Below are 21,301 nucleotides of genomic sequence, written 5' to 3'. Positions count from 1 at the left end.
GTTTCCCCATCCATGGGTGTATAGATGGATTTAGCAGGAAAATACTGTGGTTAAATATAGTTCCTTCAAATAATGATCCCCGCGTAGTGGGCAGGTTATTTTACGACTGCATATCTAATATGCAACTCTGTCCTAAAATTCTTAGAACAGATAGGGGAACAGAAAATGGGATTATGGCATCAGCCCAGTGTTTCTTATGCCGAGATGGTACGGACACACATTCTGACGTCAATGCTCATCAATATGGATCATCACACAGCAATCAGCGAATAGAAGCATGGTGGGCCATGTTACGTCGCTCGTGGGCCTCGTGGTGGATGAATTTTTTTAAGGATTTGACAGCTAAAGGGGTTTTAGACACAAGCAACGTACTTCAACTTGAGTGTCTATGGTTTTGCTTTAGTCCTGTCTTAAGCCCCATTCACACGGGGAAATTTTCTTTGACAAATGATATGTGACAAATAAATTTTGTCCGTGTGAATGAACAATTTGTTACAAATTTGTTATGACAAATGAATTTGTTCAAAAGCTGGGTTGTTAGCTTTTTTTTGTCGTATAAAATTTGTCAATAATCAAATTTGTCAGTCTGGACGACCATCACATCAAATGTGTCAAATTTTATCAAACAACATGGCGACGACGCTAAGAGCGAGGACAACGAAACATGTTATTTCTTGGACTGACAGCAGTATTTCTTTACTTCTCGATGCCCTTAAGGCAAGAGAGAGTTTGTGGAACTCTAAGCTGACATCGTACCGAGATAGAAATATAAAGAAGAGAGAATATCAAGAAATAGTTACCATTTTAAGCGCCGAAATTCCCAAAATGGATTTATCAGCTGTAAAAGGTAACAGTATTCAAAATGCAATTGTTTAAATTTGTGTTACACTTTGATAGCTCTTAAACATTTTCTTTTAATTTTTTGAAATGATGCACAGTGCCCTTCAGTAATTGGGTTGATGAATATTGTCTGGTCACTATAAGGGAATTTCTCAATTAGTATCAATATTCAGCTGGAAACAGAAACTGCTGCAAGTTGTCTGTAATATTGTTGTGAAGTATTTATTTTTGCTACAGCTAAGATTCAAGGACTTCAAACGACCTTTCGTGAAGAAATAAGAAAAATTAAAAAAAGTGAGCATACTGGTTGTGGATCAGCTAAAATATATGTCCCAAAATGGAAGTTTTTCAATGAATGCTTCTTTCTTGAAGATGTTGTTGAATTAAATAGACCAACATGTAGTAACATTGAACATGAAATAGACATTTCCAATACAATGAGCATGAAATTTGGGGAATGGATGGAAATTCTGAAACTGGCAGCACATGCAGTGATACATCATTTGGTATGCATCCAAAAAAAAGAAAAAGAAGCTCAGAAGAAAATGAATGGATGAAGACTGCAGCAAGTGCACTTACCAAGTTGTCCCAAGATAATGACGATCAACAGGATGAATGGGATGTGTTTGGGGTGGATGTTGCTAATTCCCTTAGAGCCATCAACAGCCCAGAGTGGCAAAGACAAGCTAAGTTTGCTGTGCAGTCTGCCATTTTCCAAGCTGCAGAAAAAGCTCGATGCACAGTTTCTAACTCTACATTACGTACAGATAGTACCATCCCAGTTATTGAATCATTTTTTAAAAATTTTAATAACTGAATATTTTCATTTTTAGAATTGATTTTTGAGTACACTGCCTCTTACTTAATTAATTAAGAATGTTGATATTACAGTTTTTTAAGTGATGTACTTTTCTTCTAACAATTAATCTCTTCTATAGTGATTGTTTAGTTTCTAGGCTGTTGTTTTTTATTTTGTAATATGTGAAGAAACACTAACCATACATTTTTCATCCATGATCCATCAAGCAAAATGATTTTTTGAATTAAAAATTCCAAAATAAAAATTTTCTTGATTATATGATCACAAACGTCGTGTTTATGGGTTCTAAAAACTGAATTTAATTAAATGTAAATAGCTAGCTTTAACATAATCATTCAGTCATCTTCCATTGAAATGGAACAGCACCTTCTTCAAAAAAGTAATCTTTCATGTCATCACGAACAGCTCTAGCTTGCAATGTAGAAGACCGTTCACTTGGATGACTGCATAAATCAGTGATTGTGCATGTATTGTCAACTTCCTTTCTCCATGCACCATGCATTACAATACAATTTTCATCTTCATCATACAAATATCCAGCAGGAGCATAATTTGTATCATTTCTTGATATAAGGTAATTATGAAGGGCTAGGCATGCACGAATCACTTCTATAACGTTTTCAACATTTAATTCCAATGTCTTTAAAAGAACTCTAAACCTGGCACAGAGAATACCAAAAGCATTCTCGACAATTCGCCTAGCCCTCGATAAACGATAATTAAACACCTTTTCATCCCCCATTGCCGACCTATGAGGATAAGGTTTCATTAAATTAACATTTAATGCAAAAGCCTCGTCACCTAAAAGAAAATATGGGACATTGTTGGGTCTTTTTCCCAATTTCGAGGGCATTAGAAAAACATTGCTTTTGCATATACATTCAAGGAAATCATGTTTAAAGATTCCACCATCTGACATACTTCCTGGTGCACCAAGGTCAAATGATACAAACCTTGCCTTTGCATCAGCAATAGCAAGCAAAACAATACTTGAGTACTTCTTGTAATTAAAATATTCTGAACCCGTATTGGGTGGTGCTTTTATATTAATGTGCTTTCCATCTATGGCACCAACTGCATGAGGAAACTGCCACAAATCAGAAAATTCTTCTGCTAATTGTTTCCACTGTGCATGCGTTGTAGGGGGCTGTAAGAAGTCTTTTTTCAAAACATTATAGATTACTTTGCACACAATTGGAACAAATGTTGATATTGTAGAAGTTGACATTCTGAATGAGTAAGAAAGATCTTTATATGATGCTCCAGTTGCAAGAAATCGCAGAGTTACACATAGTTTCTCAAATGGTGAAATAGCATCCCTCATGTTGGTATTCTTTTTCAAAAGAAAAACATCGACCTGATCATACAATTCATCAAACAATGTCGGTTCCATTCTAAAGAAATACACAAATGATAAAATAAAATGGTGTCTACGGTATTAAATAAAAACAAAGTGTGCTCACCTTAAAAAGTTTCCAAAACTTGCGATATCTGTGCGTCTTAACTCTGGAATCAAATTGAATGCAATACCTTGTGATTCTCTTCGTTCTTGTGTGGCCGATGGTCGCACCCACCATCTACGTTTTCGCATTTTTTTACCTTTACGTATTATCTTCATTAAAATAAAAACAGCCAAACTAATACATAAACGTTTCTTTTTCTTTAAAGTCTTGTAACGAGTCATCTTGCGATTGTCAAAAGTTGATATTTGTAGGACGTAATATCTCGATAAGATAAAGTAACGACGTATTTTCCTTTTCTGCTAACCAAATGTATCGAAGGCAATCTAGTGACAGTGCTATGTAACCAAAAATTTGATAGCCGTTCACATGAACTTATGCATTTGTCATATATCATTTGTCAAAGAAAATTTCCCCGTGTGAACGGGGCTTTAAAAAAAGGACTTGACCAAATCAAGGAATCGTGGAACAGTCACTATGTACGCAAATCCAGATTTTACACTCATGCGGGGATCCCTGATCAGCTTTACCTTCTACCTGAAGCAGTTGGAGCTGAAGATTTTCAGAAACAATATGACGACGAAGATCTTATAGAGATTTACAATTCAGTTAATGTGTCGACAGAAAAGGTGTTACGAATTGGACAGATCCAGACATGGAGAGAAGGTTTAATGGCATATGAAAGACTTCTAGAAGCAGCTTAAAGCAAATAGCAATGAACAAAACATATTTAACATTAATAACTCAAAACGATAACGTATATGGTAATCTTATAAAGAAATAAGATAATTTCATATTCAGGGAAGGTCCATAACCTCCATCTTCATATGACACCACATCATTGTCCATAAAATCTTTTTTAACAAAAGTGAACTAAAAAAAGTGTTTCTACAATGTAAAACACAATATAATATGTCATAATAGTGTGCTAAAACATGTGATAGAACTTTCATACAATGTCAAACGACCATGCACTTTTTTCTCTTAGGATCGACGAAAACTCCTCTACAAGTTCATTATAAAATTGATAAGTGCTGGGAATCTCTAGCAATGGTCCACATGTGTGTGCTACAGGACGACGTTGTAAACCATTAAGTTCTGTAAATGACACTTTTAACTTTTGACCTTCTAAAATGATATCAGAACCTGTGGTAAATTGAAGGAACGCGGTTACGTTGCCACCTAGAGACTTTATATAGCGCACCAAATGATCAAATGCATTTCGTTGTGCCTCATTTTCGGGGGAGGCATCTAGAATTTTCAAAACCTTTTTGGACGTGGGTTTTCTTTCTTGGTAAAAGCAAAGAATGCTTGCAACATCTTAAAACGCAGGATGACTTGTCAATGATTGCAATATTGTTGCCCAACAATTGGAAACGTACCGCGGTCTTTGGATAAGTTCTTGGTGAGCTAATTGGCATAATATATCTTCAATATTTTCTTCTGTGGGATTGAGATAGCACTTTTAGCTTCCTAAAACTTCAAGTAAGTCTTCATTTTTACATATCTTTGATCGATTTTTCATTAAGTTATCAACCACTTCTCTCTCGTCTTCAGCCATATACTCCATGAAAGAGTTTAACAGCACTTCACAAGAAACACTGTCTTCACCATGAAGAGTACATGCAACAAAAGCTGAACACAATGTAATGGGGAACACTTCTTTGCAGTAGCCATACAACATGATTCTAGCCACTGCCTCCCATTCCAGCTTTTGATAATCATGACGACTGGCTGGCACCTTGGTAGATGCTCCAATAGATAATGACTGATAAGAAAGGTGCCAAAACTCTGTAAGAAGATCACGTGCAACACCTCTTCCTTCTCCCTCCTCAAACATACCTCTTGCATCAACTACTTTAAAAAATATAGTAGATTTCAATACATTTGGATTATAAAATTCTGTTATCATGTCTTTCAAAAGGGTTGTGCGATGGATTAGCAGATCTAGCACATGCAATTGTTCCTCGGGTAAATTAACTTGAGCTGGTTCTACAAGATTTGGCTCTGGTTCAATATTATCTAGTAGGGATTCAGTTACATCTAAAAAATAAATTAAAATACAAAAACAATGAAATATACAAAATGTATAGGATACATATGTAACAAATCATTAGTTATACCTGCATCCTGAAAAATTTGAGCAGGCATTTCACCTGGTTCCATAATGATTTGCTCAACTGAAAATGAATCAACCTGAAAGGAAACAGCTTCCACACAACTATTATCAACATTAACAACATTGCTTGGAACAGGATTTGTTTGAACATGGCTGGCCTCTACTAGACTAGCTTTTGCAAGACTAGCTGGAACAGCATTGGTATGAGCATGATTAACTTCCACAAAATTATCTGGTGTTGCATTGACTTGTTGAGAATTTCCCAGTTCACATATAGTTTGTGAAGAATTTTCTTGCACAGAATTATCTTCAAAAACATCAGCAGTATCTGGAACAACCGTTTCCTCGAGGTCTTCAGTCAAATCATTGGCTACTAAATTTAGAATATAACATAATTACTAACCCTACAAACATATTCTTTTGAAGGTTTAATGTTAGTTGCAAGATAATTATTCTAAGGCATTTTTTAACCTTTATGTACTAGGGCATTTTTCGCATTTTGCTCTGTGCTTGCCCCAGTAGTGAACCTTTGTTCACCAGTAAAATACAGTCAATAGGCCCATTCAACTCTGGGAAGCTTAGAAATGTTGCTTCAATAAAATGTGACTGCTTTTTGATTATTTATTTCATGACATATCAGTTTTCAATACAGCCAGTGTTTGTCTTGTGCAATGCCCCTAATGCTCACTCCAGCAGTCTAAATGCAAAAATAATACCCGGAATTATTTTGAACTTAGTGTTTACCTTCAAAATCAAGCATTTTGCAAATGTACAAATTTACTCGACTGTATGGACATCCAAGTTCATTTTTATATTTTTCCACAGAGAATTTTTCACTGCTTCCTGGAATATTTCCCACGATATCCATATCAGGGTAAAGTGAAAGCCACTCAGTTTCATTATGATCTCTGAGATGTCTGTTGTGGGCAAGCTGTTTCTGAACTCCGGCATTCTTTACAGGAACTAATGTATCTGATTTTCGAACATCAACAGGAAGTAAAGAAGATCTTCTTATTTTAAGTCTTTTACCGTCGAGTTCAATTATTCCAATCTTTATCTACAACACAAAATTGAGTTTCATTAACCAAATTTATATAATTGGCATAATCATAACATTGAATACACATACCTTCACTACTTCATCTTTCTTCTCCTTTTTTTTTATTTGACTTAATCGTTCATTTGACTTCCTTTTTCTAATAGTTTGAAAGGTAGACGAACTACCAGCGCGGTGGGAATTTTCTAGTTGATCGCCACGATCAGTGCAAGGATTGGCGACTGCGTTCTTTATGTACTCTTCGAAAGTTAACGGTTGTTGACTAGAGGCCGAAGGTTTAATTTCTGATACACTTGCACCACAGTTCTCGCAAAAATTTGCATTTTCATCCTTTTCTTTTCCACAATGTGGACAAAACATCGTTGGGTTATTGACTTATTGCTATTGTGAACATGTGAATCATAAAATATTTCTCGCCGGCAATCTTTTCGGTTTTTGCAGCCCAATTTTACGAAACGTCATGTAATAAGCCATGAATGTGAATATTTATTTGTGCGCGTATGCTGTTGTTTGTAAGTGTGCTTGAACTTGTGGGCCACTCTCGAATTTGTGGGCGTATGCTGTTATGTGTAAGTGTGCTTGTACTTGTGGACCACTCTGGAATTTGTGCGCGTATGCTGTTATTTGTAAGTGTGCATCCTCGAATTTGTGCGCGGATGCTGTTATTTGTAAGTGTGCTTGTACTTGTGGGCCACCGTACATATCACTAGACAACAGTCCTAAGAAAACACGGTGATGACACAACAGAATTATCAAACAATCAAGTCATGAGAGAATCTAGTCATCCAAAAACATAGTAATGAGAAAACACAGTGATGACACAGCACAATTATCAAACAATCAAGTCATGAGACAATCTAGTCATCCAAAAACATAGTAATGAAAAAACAGAGATGACACAGCACAATTATCAAACCTAATCACGTCATGAGACAATCTAGTCAACAGAAAACATTGTAATGAGGAAACACAGTGATCACACAACATAATTATCAAACAATCAAGTCATTAGACAATGTAGTCAATAGAGAACATAGTAATGAGAAAACACAGTGATGACACAACACAATTATTAAACTTAATCAAGTCATAGGAAAACATAGTAGTGAGAAAACACAATGATGACACAACACAATTATCAAAAAATCAAGTCATTAGACAATGTTGTCAACAGAAAACATAGTAATGAGAAAACACAGTGATGACACAAGAGAATTATCAAAAAAATCAATTCATGACACAATCTAATCATAGGAAAACATAGTAATAAGAAAACACAGTGATGACAACATAATTATCAAATGATCAAGTCATGAGACAATCTAGTCATAGGAAAACATAGTACTGAGAAAGCACAATAATGACCCAACACAATTATAAAAAAATCAAGTAATTAGACAATCTAGTCAGCAGAAAACATACACTGTAAATTTAAAGGTGTTAATTTAACACTAAAAAGTGGTGTTAAATTAAAAGGTACAAAATAACACCATTTCGGGTGTCATTTTCTTACTGGTGTTAAATTAACACCGAGTTTGGTGCTAAAATAGCACCTATTCTTGGTGTTATTATAGCACTTGTTAAAGTGTTAATTTAGCCCTTAACGTCCAGTGTCAAAATGACACTTAATTCGGTGTTATTTTGTAACCCCTTTTCTTATTGTTTTAAGTAAGGCCAGTTAAACACGCGACACAAAAATGCTGAGCAATAAATATATTTAAAAAAATCAAATGATTTATATGCATGTATTCACACATAAATATATACAAAACATAAAACATACTATAAACAAGTCAATATATGAAACAAGAAAAGTTAAATGTATATATATAATTAAATATATAAAACATCTTAGAAATACTACTATATTATAATCTCTAAAGCCCCAAACTTTTCACAAACTTCTGAACTGAAACCCTTTTCTTTGCATTTGCAGGCTTGCCCATCAAAACTGCTTCCAAAAGGGCATAAATGTTACCGGCCTTTGGTGTATATTCCATATTAAGTACATAAAATGTACCTAGACGTAGTACTATAGACAATGAAATTTCTATATTTTTTTTGATAGATTTAAAAAAATTTGCCCTTCGGTAGCAATTACGAGGGGCTCCAGACTCCCTAATTCTCCCGATCCAATTAGTCGTGGGTAGGTGGTGTTTGCTATTTCATCATCAAAAGAGTCATCTTCCTAAACAACAGCATAAACATAAACACATTTAGAATTATTAGGTCATTGAAAGTGAGACACAATATTGTCATGTCATGACAGTAATATAATTGTATTTTTATTAAAGCATACATAAAATTTTATCCATGCAGTTTTTATATAGTTTCGGTATCTATTACTTATGCAGCAGATCTTGAAAACTAAGCAATTTGCTGTGGATTTTTCATTCAACACAACATGAATAATCAATGCTGTAACTGCACTCCTTATATCTGCAAAATATACAACCAACTGATTAATAATTACAGTATACATTTTGCCATTGTAGATTTAAGTGCTCATGCTTTAAGATGAAACTCTACAGTGGTGGATCCAGCTTAGAGTTTTTAGGTGGGGGGCTTGGTTTTGTGAGCAACTAAAATCCGAATGTTAGAAACAAATAAATTCGCTAAATATTTTATATATAATAATAATAAATGTTCAGCATTAATTAAAACTTAAAAGTCATGAAAAATGCAATTTTTTATCCCTCTATGCACCACGCTGTTGACGAGAGCTTAGAGAAGTGAGCATCCCTGCACCCCTCCCATAAATCCACCGCTGGAACTCTGTAAATGGTCAGACTTAATTGAATACACATTCCAGCTTCCTTATTAGGTTTTTGCAACGGCATGGCCTCCATCTCTCACATCAATATTTTAATGTGTTTGTTGTCACTATTGCCTGCCCATTTCATTACATTTTGAACCATATTATTCTAATGGATAAACATGTTGCTGACTGCATTTTGGTCTGCCAAAATTCGACCAAATTCTGCTTTTACCTATTCCAGTTGCAAAAATACAAGTTACAAAAAAAAGCAAGTTTACTGCAAAAGATGTCAACTACAGCTGGTAAAATTCTATGCAATAGTTCTGTTCAAAAAATATTTATTCTTACCTCTGAAACAAGCTGAAGAGCTGGATACTCAGTCAGTAGTTCATTCAACACTTTTGGTTCATTTATAAATTTTTGGCGCCGGTAGGGGTAGGTCAACTCAATGAGTTCTTTAATTAGTCTATATCTTTTGTTTGTTTTCGTCATCTCGGTTACCATGGCTTTTTTATCTTCCTTGCACATTTCTGCAGTCTCACCATTATCCATATCAGAAACATCATACAGCTTACGCCTTTTCATTTTTGTTTCTAGCTGCTTTTGTGTACTTTGAGACACACAAACAGATCTTGTTGTTGATTTTGTCTTCTTTCTATGCATGTTTTTGAATCGATTAGTGATTGCTTTCAACCATGACCCCTGTAACGAAGAAAGTTCATGCTGCACATTATAAGAGATAACGAGCAAAGCTATAGGATTTCTTCTAAAGATTATCTTATGCATTAAATAATATGAATATGACTTACTGTACCAGCTCTAAGTGAATCGACAAGAAAAGTATATTTTTCTACAATCATGGACGCCACTCTTTATTTTTCTTCTCTGGATGGAAACATCGTATGAGCTTTAATAAAAGAACAAATGTCCCTAGTAAACTCATCCCTTAAGTTTCCATTAAGTTTTCCTGCTTGCAGTGCTTCATTCACTCTTGGAGAAAACTGTAAAATACAAAAGATAAATTTTAACATTAGAATGTGGCCTATTATGAGGTATATTATTTAACATACAGAAATAGGAAGTTTAAAATCTTTTATCCAGTTCTTGTTCGGTTTCCTTTCTTCCACAAGTACAATGCTTGGTGAAGGTTGACCACTCTTTTCAGATGCTATGGTATGTTGAGGTGTACTGGATGTTGTAGGTGAGGGTGTGCCTGTTGAAAAATGAGCTTCTTCAATTGACGCTGAAGAATTGCTGACATTGTCATTTATGGCAAAGGAATGACTAGTGGATAAAGCGATCTTCTGGGTGGATGGTTCAATGGTGGATGGAACATTTCTTACTGGTAGAAACTTGTCCAAGTTGTTAATCTTTGCCAATGTATTTTTGATTCCTATAACTTGCCCTCCTTTTATGCCACATGCCTTCGACAGCTCATCAGATGTATTGTTTAAAATACCAGCTGAATCAAACTATTCAAGTACAAAAAATCAAAATTAAATTAAAAAGATAAATATATGTTAATGACTGAGCAAGAGGTTCGTACAGGAGGATACTGGTCGAGTTGTTTTTTCGCTTGTACGGACCAAGACTTTGGGGAGGTCCATTCAAGCGAAAAAAGAACAGCCATTTGATGTTTGGATTGGGCTTTGACCAATCAGAACGCGCGTGAAATAAATGTAAAAATATTTTCCAGAGGTCCCAAACGGCCCGAGGCCAAAGGCCATTTTTGATGTCGAGAGGAACAATTTTTCTATTCGGACCGAAATATAAACGGTAAATTATGGGGCGCTGAAGCGGACAAAACTGCTATATTGCAAATGTTCATGCTAACTGAAAATATTCATGCTAAGTTCAAATAAATTCATGCTAAGCTCAAATATATTCATGCTAAGTTCAAATATATTCATGCTAAGTTCAAAAATTCATGCTAAATTCAAAATTCATGCTAAGTTCAAAAATTCATGCTAAGTGCAAAAATTCATGCTAATTAAATTCATAGTCTACCCGCCACACACCTGAAAATCGTGGGGTGAAAACCAATTTCCCGCTATTTGCAAATAATCTAAAATGGCGGACCAGCAAAGTAGAATTCAAAGAAGACATCTTCTCCAGGACGCCTTTACGCAGATTGCGAGACTAACTGGTGTCGACTTTAATGAGCATACTAACCCACAATCAAATTCGAGGAATAATTCACCATCTCAAACATCAGTAGTGAACGAGGAACTTCGCTTAAGATTTCCTTCACTACGATTACCGACATCGACAACAACGACAATAAACAATAGTTACAACACCAACAGCCACCAGGAAACAACTCCCACTTGTCCAGGGAGGAACACGAGGCCTTCAATTTCCGGCTCAAGTACTTCACGTTCCCAGAAAAATCGGATGAGAAAGCGTAAGGCAGATCAGATCCCAAAAATTGTTTATAAGGACCTAGTGTATATACCAGATCCAGATGAAGGGCAGGTTCCAACACATAACGCTCGTGTCACTCTTGAAACGGAGAGGAATGTTGTGCATGGATTTCCAGTTGACACTGCTTGGGATTCAAGGACGTTGAAGAATAAAATTTGTGACCAAATACGTCCACTTTTTACGTCTGAGTTCGAATATGTAAAGGTATGTAAAGATGCATTTTTTAAACGTTATGTTCAATATTTTCTTTATTTATCTGCTATTAGATACAAGATATAGATATCATACGTGAAGTGCTATGCATTGATTCGTATAAATCTGCTGAAATGTGCTATTTGCTTTAGGCTTGCTATGGAAAGCTTGTACCACTAAAATTGGCCAATGGGGTTCAGCCTACCATTTGTCGCTAACATTTTCCACGATATTTCCAAGCTCGTCGGCATAGTAAAACTCGCTTTCCGAATGAGAACTATCATTCAAATCCATTGTTAAAAACGTTTTCCAAATACTTTTTTTAATTACTAAAACAGCTTAATTTATTGGCTTTAACATTTGCCAGGATTCCGCGGACCTGAGTAAAAAAAATGAAGTCATTTATTCGAACATCAACTTAGCATGCTGCAATAATAATGATTTGGTTAGTATGGTGTGAAATGTTCCCGACTCTCTTCAGAAGTGAATTGTATTCTTCAAGTGAATTATGTCATGGAGCGTCTATATCGATGTAATATTTGCCTAGAATTCGTTTCAGATTCTCTTCAATTACTAATAACACATATTGGCCGTGTTCATCGTGATGAACCAAATTTTCATGTTGTTTGTGGCATCGATGGCTGTGCCAGGACGTTTAAGAAATTTTTATCATTGAGAAATCACCTTATTCGAAAACATAACATCGTGCGCAATATGAGGAACAGCGCAAAGTTGAATACTGATAGGGGAAACGACAATGCTAATCAAAATCATGAGATTGATAATACAGACCCTGAACAGGAAGAAGGGTTTGACATTATGGCTGACCAGGACAATTTATCTAGAGCGAATGCTTTATGTTTCTTAAGTTTCAAAGAAAGAGGACGTGTACCTCAAACTATTGTTGATTCCTTCGTTGAGAATGCTACGAAAGTTACTCAGACAAGCATTAACCTTTTAAAGTCTGGTATAACTAGCTGCCTTAAAAACGCTGGGATTGACTTAAACAACCTACCAGAGGTGAATGAGTTATTTGATGAAGACAACCCAATCTCAAATCCTTTTGCTGGTATTGACCAAGAGTTTCTCCAATATGAATACTACAAGGAGTTTAATCTTGTGGTAAGTTGTAAAATTCGTTTAGAAATTTATAAAAAAAGTAATCAAAATTTTACAATCAATATTTCACTTTTTAGGAACCACAAAAGATTGTTCTTGGAAAATACCACACTAAGAAAGGAAGGGGAAATAGATTGAGAGATCTCAAAAAAACAGATGATGCATACTATATTACCTTGTTGGAAAGTCTTCAACAGCTTCTTAATGATGAGTCAATTCATAATGAGATTTGTGTTGATTACATGTGCATGTGATGTATGTATAAAATTGTCCATCGAACACAATGCTGAATATAGAAAATTTTAATATTGCCATTGCCTTAGCTTTGTTCTGCACCTGACTCTATCCGATCCAATTTTGTAGGTGGAAAATCCTCATTTTTGCAACAGTAATTTTTTGTCTGATTATTGTGATGGTGAAGGCTTTAAAGAGCACCCACTATTCAGTAAAGATCCATTGGCATTGCAACTTCTTATTTATTTTGATGAAATAGAAGTTTGTAACCCATTAGGATCAAGAGCTAACAAACATAAATTAGGTTAGTATCATAATTTAATTTAATGTGCTAGTAATTCCCATACTGTAGGTTTAAAAATGTCTATTTCATTAAATTTTCTGGTTACCTTTTGCATTTCATATAGCCGCTTTTTATTATACATTGGGCAATATACGCCCGGAACACTGGTCTCACATCAATTCCATTCAACTACTTGTACTAGTGTCTAGTAAGCATCTCAAGATATATGGTGTAGAACCTATGCTAAGAGCATTTATTGGACTAGTGTCGATGCATGTTTTTCATGTTTTGTTCTTTTAAGAACTCTAATAAATTAAGGAATAAATTAACTTTTTAGGATGGTGGCTATGAGTTTATAATAAATAATCAGCGAAGATGCTTTGCAGGAACAATTGCATTTATATCTGGAAATAATCTTGGTTCACAATATCTTGGTGGGTTTAAGCAAGGATCACAGTCTTACAGAAAATGCAGAGTCTGTATGGGAAATGCTACAGAAATAACTGAAATGGTATATATAATGTAGCTACAGTAATACTTAATTGCCACTTGCCACTGCATCTATTGCATGGTTTATGCTTTCTCCAGAGTATGTAAACTTTGAAAAATATAAAGTACTTAGTTTATGTAAAAGTGCTTTACTTCAGACAATGTGTTGGTTTAATTTAAATGGTTTCAGTGGTAGATACTGTATGTGTTTAGGGTGGACTTAATTTAACTTATTTGTTTAGTTTCATGAGGATGACTTTGTTTTGCAAACAGTGCAAGGTTACAATGAGCAGTGTCAAAAAGTTTAGAATTCTGATTTACAATTACAAACCATGTGGCTTCAAAAACCTGCAGTTTTCAAAACTAATTTACAATTCTTGCTTGTATTCTGTATCAATTAACAAATTTGGGCCTCTTGTGTGAAGTTCGTGCATGCGCTACGAAGCAAAACACCATTACTTTAAATGAAGATATGATCTTCATTACTTTAAGAGGTTGGCAATAGTGATTGGTAATTTTATAAACCTACCATACTCGTTGGCAGAGGCACCAAGAAGGAGTTTGTTATCGCCTACAGTCTGCTGAAGGTGGAAATAGCACGTTTATTTGCAAAGGCACTGAAATTGGGCACCAAAATATAAAGTAGGAGCTACTGTCCACATTGGTTATGATTATGTTGAATTTCCCCAGTTTTGGGAAGTTATTGGTATTTATATCATTAACCAAAATGTTGCAAATGCCATGTTTGTTGTTTCAAGAAAACAGACTGTCAGGTTTTCTGAACATTATAAGGCTTATGAAGTTGCTCAGTCAAAACAGAAAGAAATGATTTAATTTTTACAAATTTGCCAGTGGCTTAGCGGATATGATCTTGGAAAAGTTTCTTGTTAGGTCTAGTACTTAAAATCTTTTTGACATCAACAAGCAGTTGTTTGTCAAGTCTGCCTTGTTTTGGAAGAAACTGAACAGTTTCCTATGAACAGAAAAAAAAATTAAGGCTCTAAGAACTGACTGCATCGTTTATGATTATACTGATGAGAGCAAACAAAAGTATTTATAAAATCTATCTTCTTTGTACTTTGCATAATTGGTGATTGTGGGCTGTTTCTATATTTACTACAACTAGGTTTTGTCCATCTTTGGATGCACACACGGAATTGAATAAAAGAGCTACAGTTCTCTTTAAAGGAACTAGACAGAATAATATAATATTATATGATAATATTATAGTGGTAAAATGATGGAATGTATTTACTTCTGATTTGGTCTTGACTACTAGCTTGGCTTTTATAATCCTTCCACCTTTCATGCACGTGTATTTTATTTCGTAGTACACAAGGTCGGGATTTGGATTATTAATCTTGACTCTTTTGGCGCTTGCCATTGTTCGCCAGTCTCTCTTATAATTCATAAAATGTGCAATTTCATAATCCTTTACAGCTTGTTTTACGTCTTCAAAACATTTAAATGAATCGCCCACTTTCAAATGGCTAGCATGGTGTGTCTCCATCTTTACAATTGTTATTTCAATTTTTTAATGAAAGTGAATTTTTAGCTAACCATTTCGACATTGACAACAAGCCAATCAAATTAGTTCACAGACAAATAGCCGTAGCTTGTTATTTTCCGTGACCGATACGATGACGTACTTATATGCCTTTTTATTGCACTTTTAGCATCAGGCCAATGTGTCAATGTGTTTTTCAATTTCATGAATTTCCATACTTCTCACCTTTTCTCTACAAAAACCAACATGGATTTCTAGGCAAACCACATTTGCAGTTTTATTATCTGTAAATTGCAAGGCAGAAGATGAAATAGAAAAACTAGCATTGCAAGGACCCAAAGTGCTACAGTGAGATGTACCATATGGAAGAGCCTTAGTTGTCATGGTTGTCTCAGTCCAAACTCGCAAATAATTACTAGTGGAAGCACAAGCCCTTGATAGAATTTGAGGTTCAATTCTTTGGTTAAATAATAAATTCCACCTATAAGCACTAGAGTGTATGTCAGGATAATAAGAAAAAATGCTACAGGATGTAACTGAAGAGAGTGCCAACAAACAAATAAACCCAGTCCATGCCATATCTTTTGCATTTAACACATTTTGCTTGACTAGTTCAGCAACAGAACAATACTTTGATTGCTGTCAATAGCTTCAAAAGAACATTGACATGCTATTCATTTTGAGATAGAAAAATTGTTTGTTATGCTCTCATTCAAAACTGCTTTGGGCACATAGCTGTCATGGCAGAAAGTATCTTGGCCGTGGCGCAAAAATTTTGTGAACTTATTTGTTCATGATTCGAGATCAATTGCTTCCACATTGAAGCAAACACCAGACCTAGTTATAAAACTGGAATTAAAATATATTGTTGTGTAGCTGGTGGTAGAACATTCAAATCAAAGTCAAAGGGACAAGGCAGTTGTCTTGTGACGGTTGTCTCAACTGTCGTACCATTTTCAATGTGTTTTATTAAAAAATCCTCCTAAAGCCAAGTAGTACTTTTGCAGAAAATGTCATAGCTTGTGCAAAAGTAATAAACAAAAGTTCCTTTCATGTAATAGTTCCAGTTTACAGTAAAATAGTGTTTGAAAAAAATAAAAAGATTTTACAGTAAAGTAATTTTAAAAAATTTGCCACCTCTCTTCTGTATTTCATTCCCAATTACTATTGTGAAATACCATGACTGGAATATTTAGCCCCCCTTGCTCTGGGTCTATACTGATAGGTTTTGCATTCAAAGGTATCTCTGTATTCTGTAACATGCACTTGTCTGAAGGCTCATCCTGTTTATTGTCCAAAACCTGACTCTTACCCATGTGAGGAAATTTTAAAGGACACCCTGTACTACATGACCCCTTAACTGAAACTGACTAAAATAATGTCAAATATAATGTCATACTGCCAGGGACTTTGTATCATCCTGTATCATACTTTACCAATATATCATGTAGGAATACTGTTGGTTCACAATACTGTTATTCATAGGTGTGCTGGCATTAAATATTGGCAAATACAATCATAGGCATACTGGCAGTAAATCATAACTGTACTGGGGCAGTAAATAATTTTCCCAACTCACTAAAATGTTCCGCCGTTTTACGTACGACTAACATTAAAAATTTAACTATCTTTTCAATCTTTAAACTGTCTTGGGGGGTGGGAAGCTGCTCGTCTTGTGTGCCTATGCTGTCAATACACTGACATACATGCAATACTTGAGCTGAAATAAATGTTGGTTGTTTGTATCATCCATTGAATATCATTTACTTCTGCACATTCCACATGCCCGATTAATAATGCTTTTTCCAACATGTCGGAAAATAACGTTCTCTTCAACGTATCCGATAAATGACAGACCAAGAAATAACCAAGTTGATATTTTTTGTATTGCCCTACCTGAACCAATGAGAAATCAATGATGTAGGGAACTGTGCAAGAAAAGATAGTATAGGCATAGTATTTAGCACTGCCGTCCATGCTATCATGCTGACCATCACCAGGAAAAGTTTTTGGTAGCTTCAAGTTTTCCAACAAGATCGTTTCTATCCTTTTTTCAACACAGATGAATGATGGAAGACAGTTTTTTGTGGAAACAAATGAATGATAATGTTCAAACTTGTATAAACATTTGCACACATGGCAGATGAGATTTTATAACTTATTTGAAGTCATTACTGGCACTTACTTTGTTATAAGTCTTGATAAAGAAACATGTCAGTCCCATATTTTGAAAAAACAGAAGAATTTTGGAAGGGAAAGCCCAAAAACCAATGTAGAGAAACAAAGGAGAAAATTTCCAGTGGCCATTTTTTCCCTGTCATTAGTGGTTGACTGTTCCTAGTATTTTCTAGTTTTGCACAATGGGGATTGAAAAAGTTGGATGTCACCAAGACCATTTTACCTAAACAGCAAGTCTTGTTTGCTGGCTTAACTGACTTACATTCTGTGCAAATAGTGAACAGAAGCAGTATTTGTGATATGAGCACAATAAACTTTGCTTCACTGCAACGATTTCCAAATTTATTTATTGTGCTATAAGCAAAAGATCATGACGTTTCAAGTTAAATCAAATTGTCAATTCATTGTAAATTGTTAAAGAAAAATTTAATTTTCTCCATAGTTGCATAGCAGTATACTTGAACTAAGAACTCAACTGACAAATAAACATATTTGAAAGTTTGTGACTCTTTATCGTCGCAAGAACATAACTCTGAATCTGAAAAATCAATTTCAATGACATCATTTACAAAGGAATCATCAACAGAGAATAAACTGTGCTCTGGAGATGATGTCTCAGAAACTCCAGGTTCTTTAGTGATATCAGTTTCTTCTCAGCTAGAGCTGTCTTGTTCTTCCAGGAGTTCAATTTTTTCTCTCCTTGGATGCAATTTTAAACACATTTTCATCTAAACTATCTATAAGATATAATTTAGAAACTGATAGGATATGTTTTGTATTTATTATCTGAGTGTCTTTTTGAAACTTACTTTTTGTGTCTTTTATTTTTACTCACAAATCGATTAACTTATTTCGCAGTTGCCGATTCTCCTTGCCAATTTTTTACAACATTGTGCCAGAAGTGTTTGAGGGAAGGATTCTTTGAAATATAAAAGAATCAGTATTTTGTGAATTGATAAAAAGCACATCCCGTACAAGCTATTTATAAATAAAGAAAGCTTACTCACAAATGATGCTTGCTTGTGAGAGTCTGTTGTTTGTGCGCACTCAAGGAGAGAGATGTCTTCCACATCTTCATTTATTTGCATTTTCCTCAGACTGTTCTTATTAACCAGATCAACGATCATTGCAACAACTACGGTTTCTTCTTCAAGCACTTCTCTTACAACCTATTTTTAAAAAAATCACACGTTTTTACGATAGCAGTACAATACCATGTTTACTTACCTGACAATGCTGTCTTCTTACTCTCATACAAGTAGGAAGCTTTCGAGGATTTGCTGTCTTGTGTATTGTATGGACAGCATAATTTCTTAACGTGGAGTGACAAACAATTGCAATCCCGTGATTGTTATCAAGGGACTCTCACAATCATTTACCCAAAAATATCCCAAGAAAAGTCTTGAGTTTGCAATCAGCGACCATGTTGGCTTTCTGCCAACAAAGCAATCCACACTCATTGTCTCTTTCTCCCTACATCGTCGTTTTCAGGAAGTTTATGAAGACCAGAGTTTTTAGAAGGGTGAGGAGAAATCAAACAACCACCAGCAACACATCTATTTGGCATATATTTAAAAAATGTTAAAAATCTGCGACGCTTTTGCTGTATAAATGTAAATAAGTATAAGTTGCCGATGTTGGGTTCCTTGCTCTGTGTTACTGAACCCAGGCTCTCTATACTTCATTTTGACCGGACATAAATTTTGATTGTCGTGAAAAATGGCTATTTTTGCAGATATTTAAGCTCAAAGAACTTGTTTACATAACAAAAAGAGAACTCGTTTTCACAAAAGATGTTTATGCAGGGGCTATACTTCTTGTTTATCAAATAATAAAAATTGGGTGATAGGTACTTTTAAAAAGTGAATCCCTCAAGTACAGGTTAAATGAAGAAAAAGGTATTCAAACAATTGCTGCCCTTACCATCCTCTGATTCCATGAGTTGTCATTTTGTGCCAATGTATGACAATTGTGTGTATTGCAAATTGAGCATATTGAGCATATTGTGTTAAATATAGTTTATTCTGATCTTAGAATTTTAGAAGATATGGACGATGCTTCAGGAAAGGCAAACTCGCAGTAAGAAACCCAAATTTGAGAAATAGGAAGTAAATGGTTGTAATTTTAATTCTTTAGGTAGCAAAAACAAGTGACAAGTTATCTGAAGGTAGGCAAATGCAAAAAGAAAGCACTAATTATTTACACTTATTTAAAGTATCTCAACCTGGATCCTTAAATATAACTACATATAAAAAATAAAGGTTGGTTTTCAGATAGACGTGCAAGAAAAAAATTTAAAAAATACTATATCTAAGTATAAAGCAATAGGCTACATATAAAATAAAAATACTAAATCCCTAAAAATTTTTAATGCAATTGATATTTACCTTTGTCTTCAATGCTATTCAACGCTTTTGCACATCTGTATGCAAAGCTACGTTTTTGCACATCTGTACGCATTTTTGGTTTCGGCAAGTCAAGAACACCGTTGTTATTTTGTAATTCATACAATACATTTGTACATATTGAGAAAAGCTGTTGAAGATAATCAGTAAAATTACCGTTCATTATTTGCATCAATAAATTCTCTAATTGCACTTTCCTCTTTGCCTCTAAAGTGTTCAAGGAGAGTTTAGCTCATACAGAGTCTGAGGCACATTAATAGCAATCACCAGTAATTGTTTGGCCAGCTTTTATTTTGAAGTTTTGTAATTTACTTTGTAAACTATTGGAACAATTGTTCCATACTAAAAAACTGTAATCAAAGTGTGGTAATACAAGAGCATTAGACATGATTTTAAGTGTGTCTTTGTCAAGTATTTTTTAGATCTACACAGTACTCCAATTCCTTGGCAGCTGTTTTAGACACATTTACAATGTGATTTTTTAAAGTGAAGCATTCATCCACCACTGCACCAAGTTTCTTGGTGGATGGAATATGTTTAATAGTCTCAATCCCCATCGATAAAGTTGGACCAGCACTAACTTGGGACAACTTTTGTCTTGTTCCAATTAACATATACTTAGTTCTTTTTATCATTTATGGTCAGTGTTTCATGACAATCCTTAATCATGTAAGTTAATCCTTAATCATGTATGCTTATTATTGTCATATACTTAAATATATTATTAGTTAACTGGTTAGTGATCTTTGTAAAATGCCTTACTCCTACATGCTTGTGTATTATAACCACAATAACAGGAACAATTCATAATAACCACACAATAACAGGAAAAGCTTACGCATAGGACGAGGTCAACCTACTGACCACAGACAACGTACAGGACGCGGTTAATCAACTGACGCACAAGCGGTTAATCCTACCTCATTGTACCATCACGTATAAGCAGAGAAACGAAAGCTATAGTCATGTTGGTACTCAGGGAAGTCCACATCAGAAGAAAGTCACAAGTAAAAGTTAAACGAACGAGAAACCCGAAAAGAACTAAATAAAAGAAAAGAAACCATTTACAAAAAGAAGTAAAGAAACCAGAACAATATATACATCAATGAGAGTCACTGAAAACAGTTGTCCAAGATAAGTTTGAACACTTAACATTTATATTATAACGTTTATATCAAAATTATTAGTGTATTGAATATATATTTAAAAAATTGATAACATCTTCTCGACAAAGTTTTACTTCTTTTGTTACGAGCAATTGAACCAAAAGCGGGCATTTTATTATTAGCACAGAATAGATACATACAGAAGCGCCACTCGATGTCGGAACCTTTGATGTTCGTGTCCCCAGCATCCGGGCAACTTTACACGGCGGCCATGTTTCCAGCCAGATAAATGCAGCCAGATCGCAATATA

At 34.8% G+C, this 21,301-nt stretch overlaps 2 protein-coding genes and 1 long non-coding RNA gene across 3 annotated transcripts; 1 reads left to right on the top strand and 2 right to left on the bottom strand.

Annotated features, from left to right (window-relative positions):
* Positions 1-1,991: 1,991 nt before the first annotated feature.
* Positions 1,992-3,053, bottom strand: LOC124456904 (putative nuclease HARBI1). The gene has a single exon (XM_047007213.1). The coding sequence runs from the start codon at positions 3,051-3,053 to the stop codon at positions 1,992-1,994; it is 1,062 nt and encodes a 353-aa protein (XP_046863169.1).
* A 1,532-nt stretch (positions 3,054-4,585) lies between these two features.
* Positions 4,586-5,392, bottom strand: LOC124456903. Its single transcript, XM_047007212.1, has 2 exons — positions 5,244-5,392; positions 4,586-5,163 (listed from the first exon to the last, which is right to left on the bottom strand). The coding sequence occupies exons 1-2, from the start codon at positions 5,284-5,286 to the stop codon at positions 4,586-4,588; spliced, it is 621 nt and encodes a 206-aa protein (XP_046863168.1). The 5' UTR covers positions 5,287-5,392.
* Positions 5,393-12,599: 7,207 nt separating this feature from the next.
* On the top strand, positions 12,600-13,015 carry LOC124457726. Its single transcript, XR_006952753.1, has 2 exons — positions 12,600-12,792; positions 12,867-13,015. It is a non-coding gene; the product is annotated as an uncharacterized LOC124457726 (long non-coding RNA).
* The last annotated feature ends 8,286 nt before the right edge of the window (positions 13,016-21,301 follow it).

This window comes from Xenia sp. Carnegie-2017, unplaced genomic scaffold (assembly GCF_021976095.1).
Source record: "Xenia sp. Carnegie-2017 unplaced genomic scaffold, XeniaSp_v1 HiC_scaffold_6, whole genome shotgun sequence".
In the NCBI taxonomy this organism is placed as follows: Eukaryota; Metazoa; Cnidaria; class Anthozoa; order Malacalcyonacea; family Xeniidae; genus Xenia; species Xenia sp. Carnegie-2017.
The sequence above is the reverse complement of the archived record's forward strand: the minus strand, read 5'-3'. Positions and strand labels throughout refer to the sequence as shown.

Excerpts from the sequence above, each read along its gene's own strand:
- LOC124456903 (XM_047007212.1), bottom strand. The coding sequence starts at position 5,286 with ATGGAACCAGGTGAAATGCCTGCTCAAATTTTTCAGGATGCAG. Across the intron at positions 5,164-5,243 it reads TCAAATTTTTCAGGATGCAG|ATGTAACTGAATCCCTACTA; the intron begins GTATAACTAATG and ends TTTATTTTTTAG.
- LOC124456904 (XM_047007213.1), bottom strand. The coding sequence starts at position 3,053 with ATGGAACCGACATTGTTTGATGAATTGTATGATCAGGTCGATGTTTTT.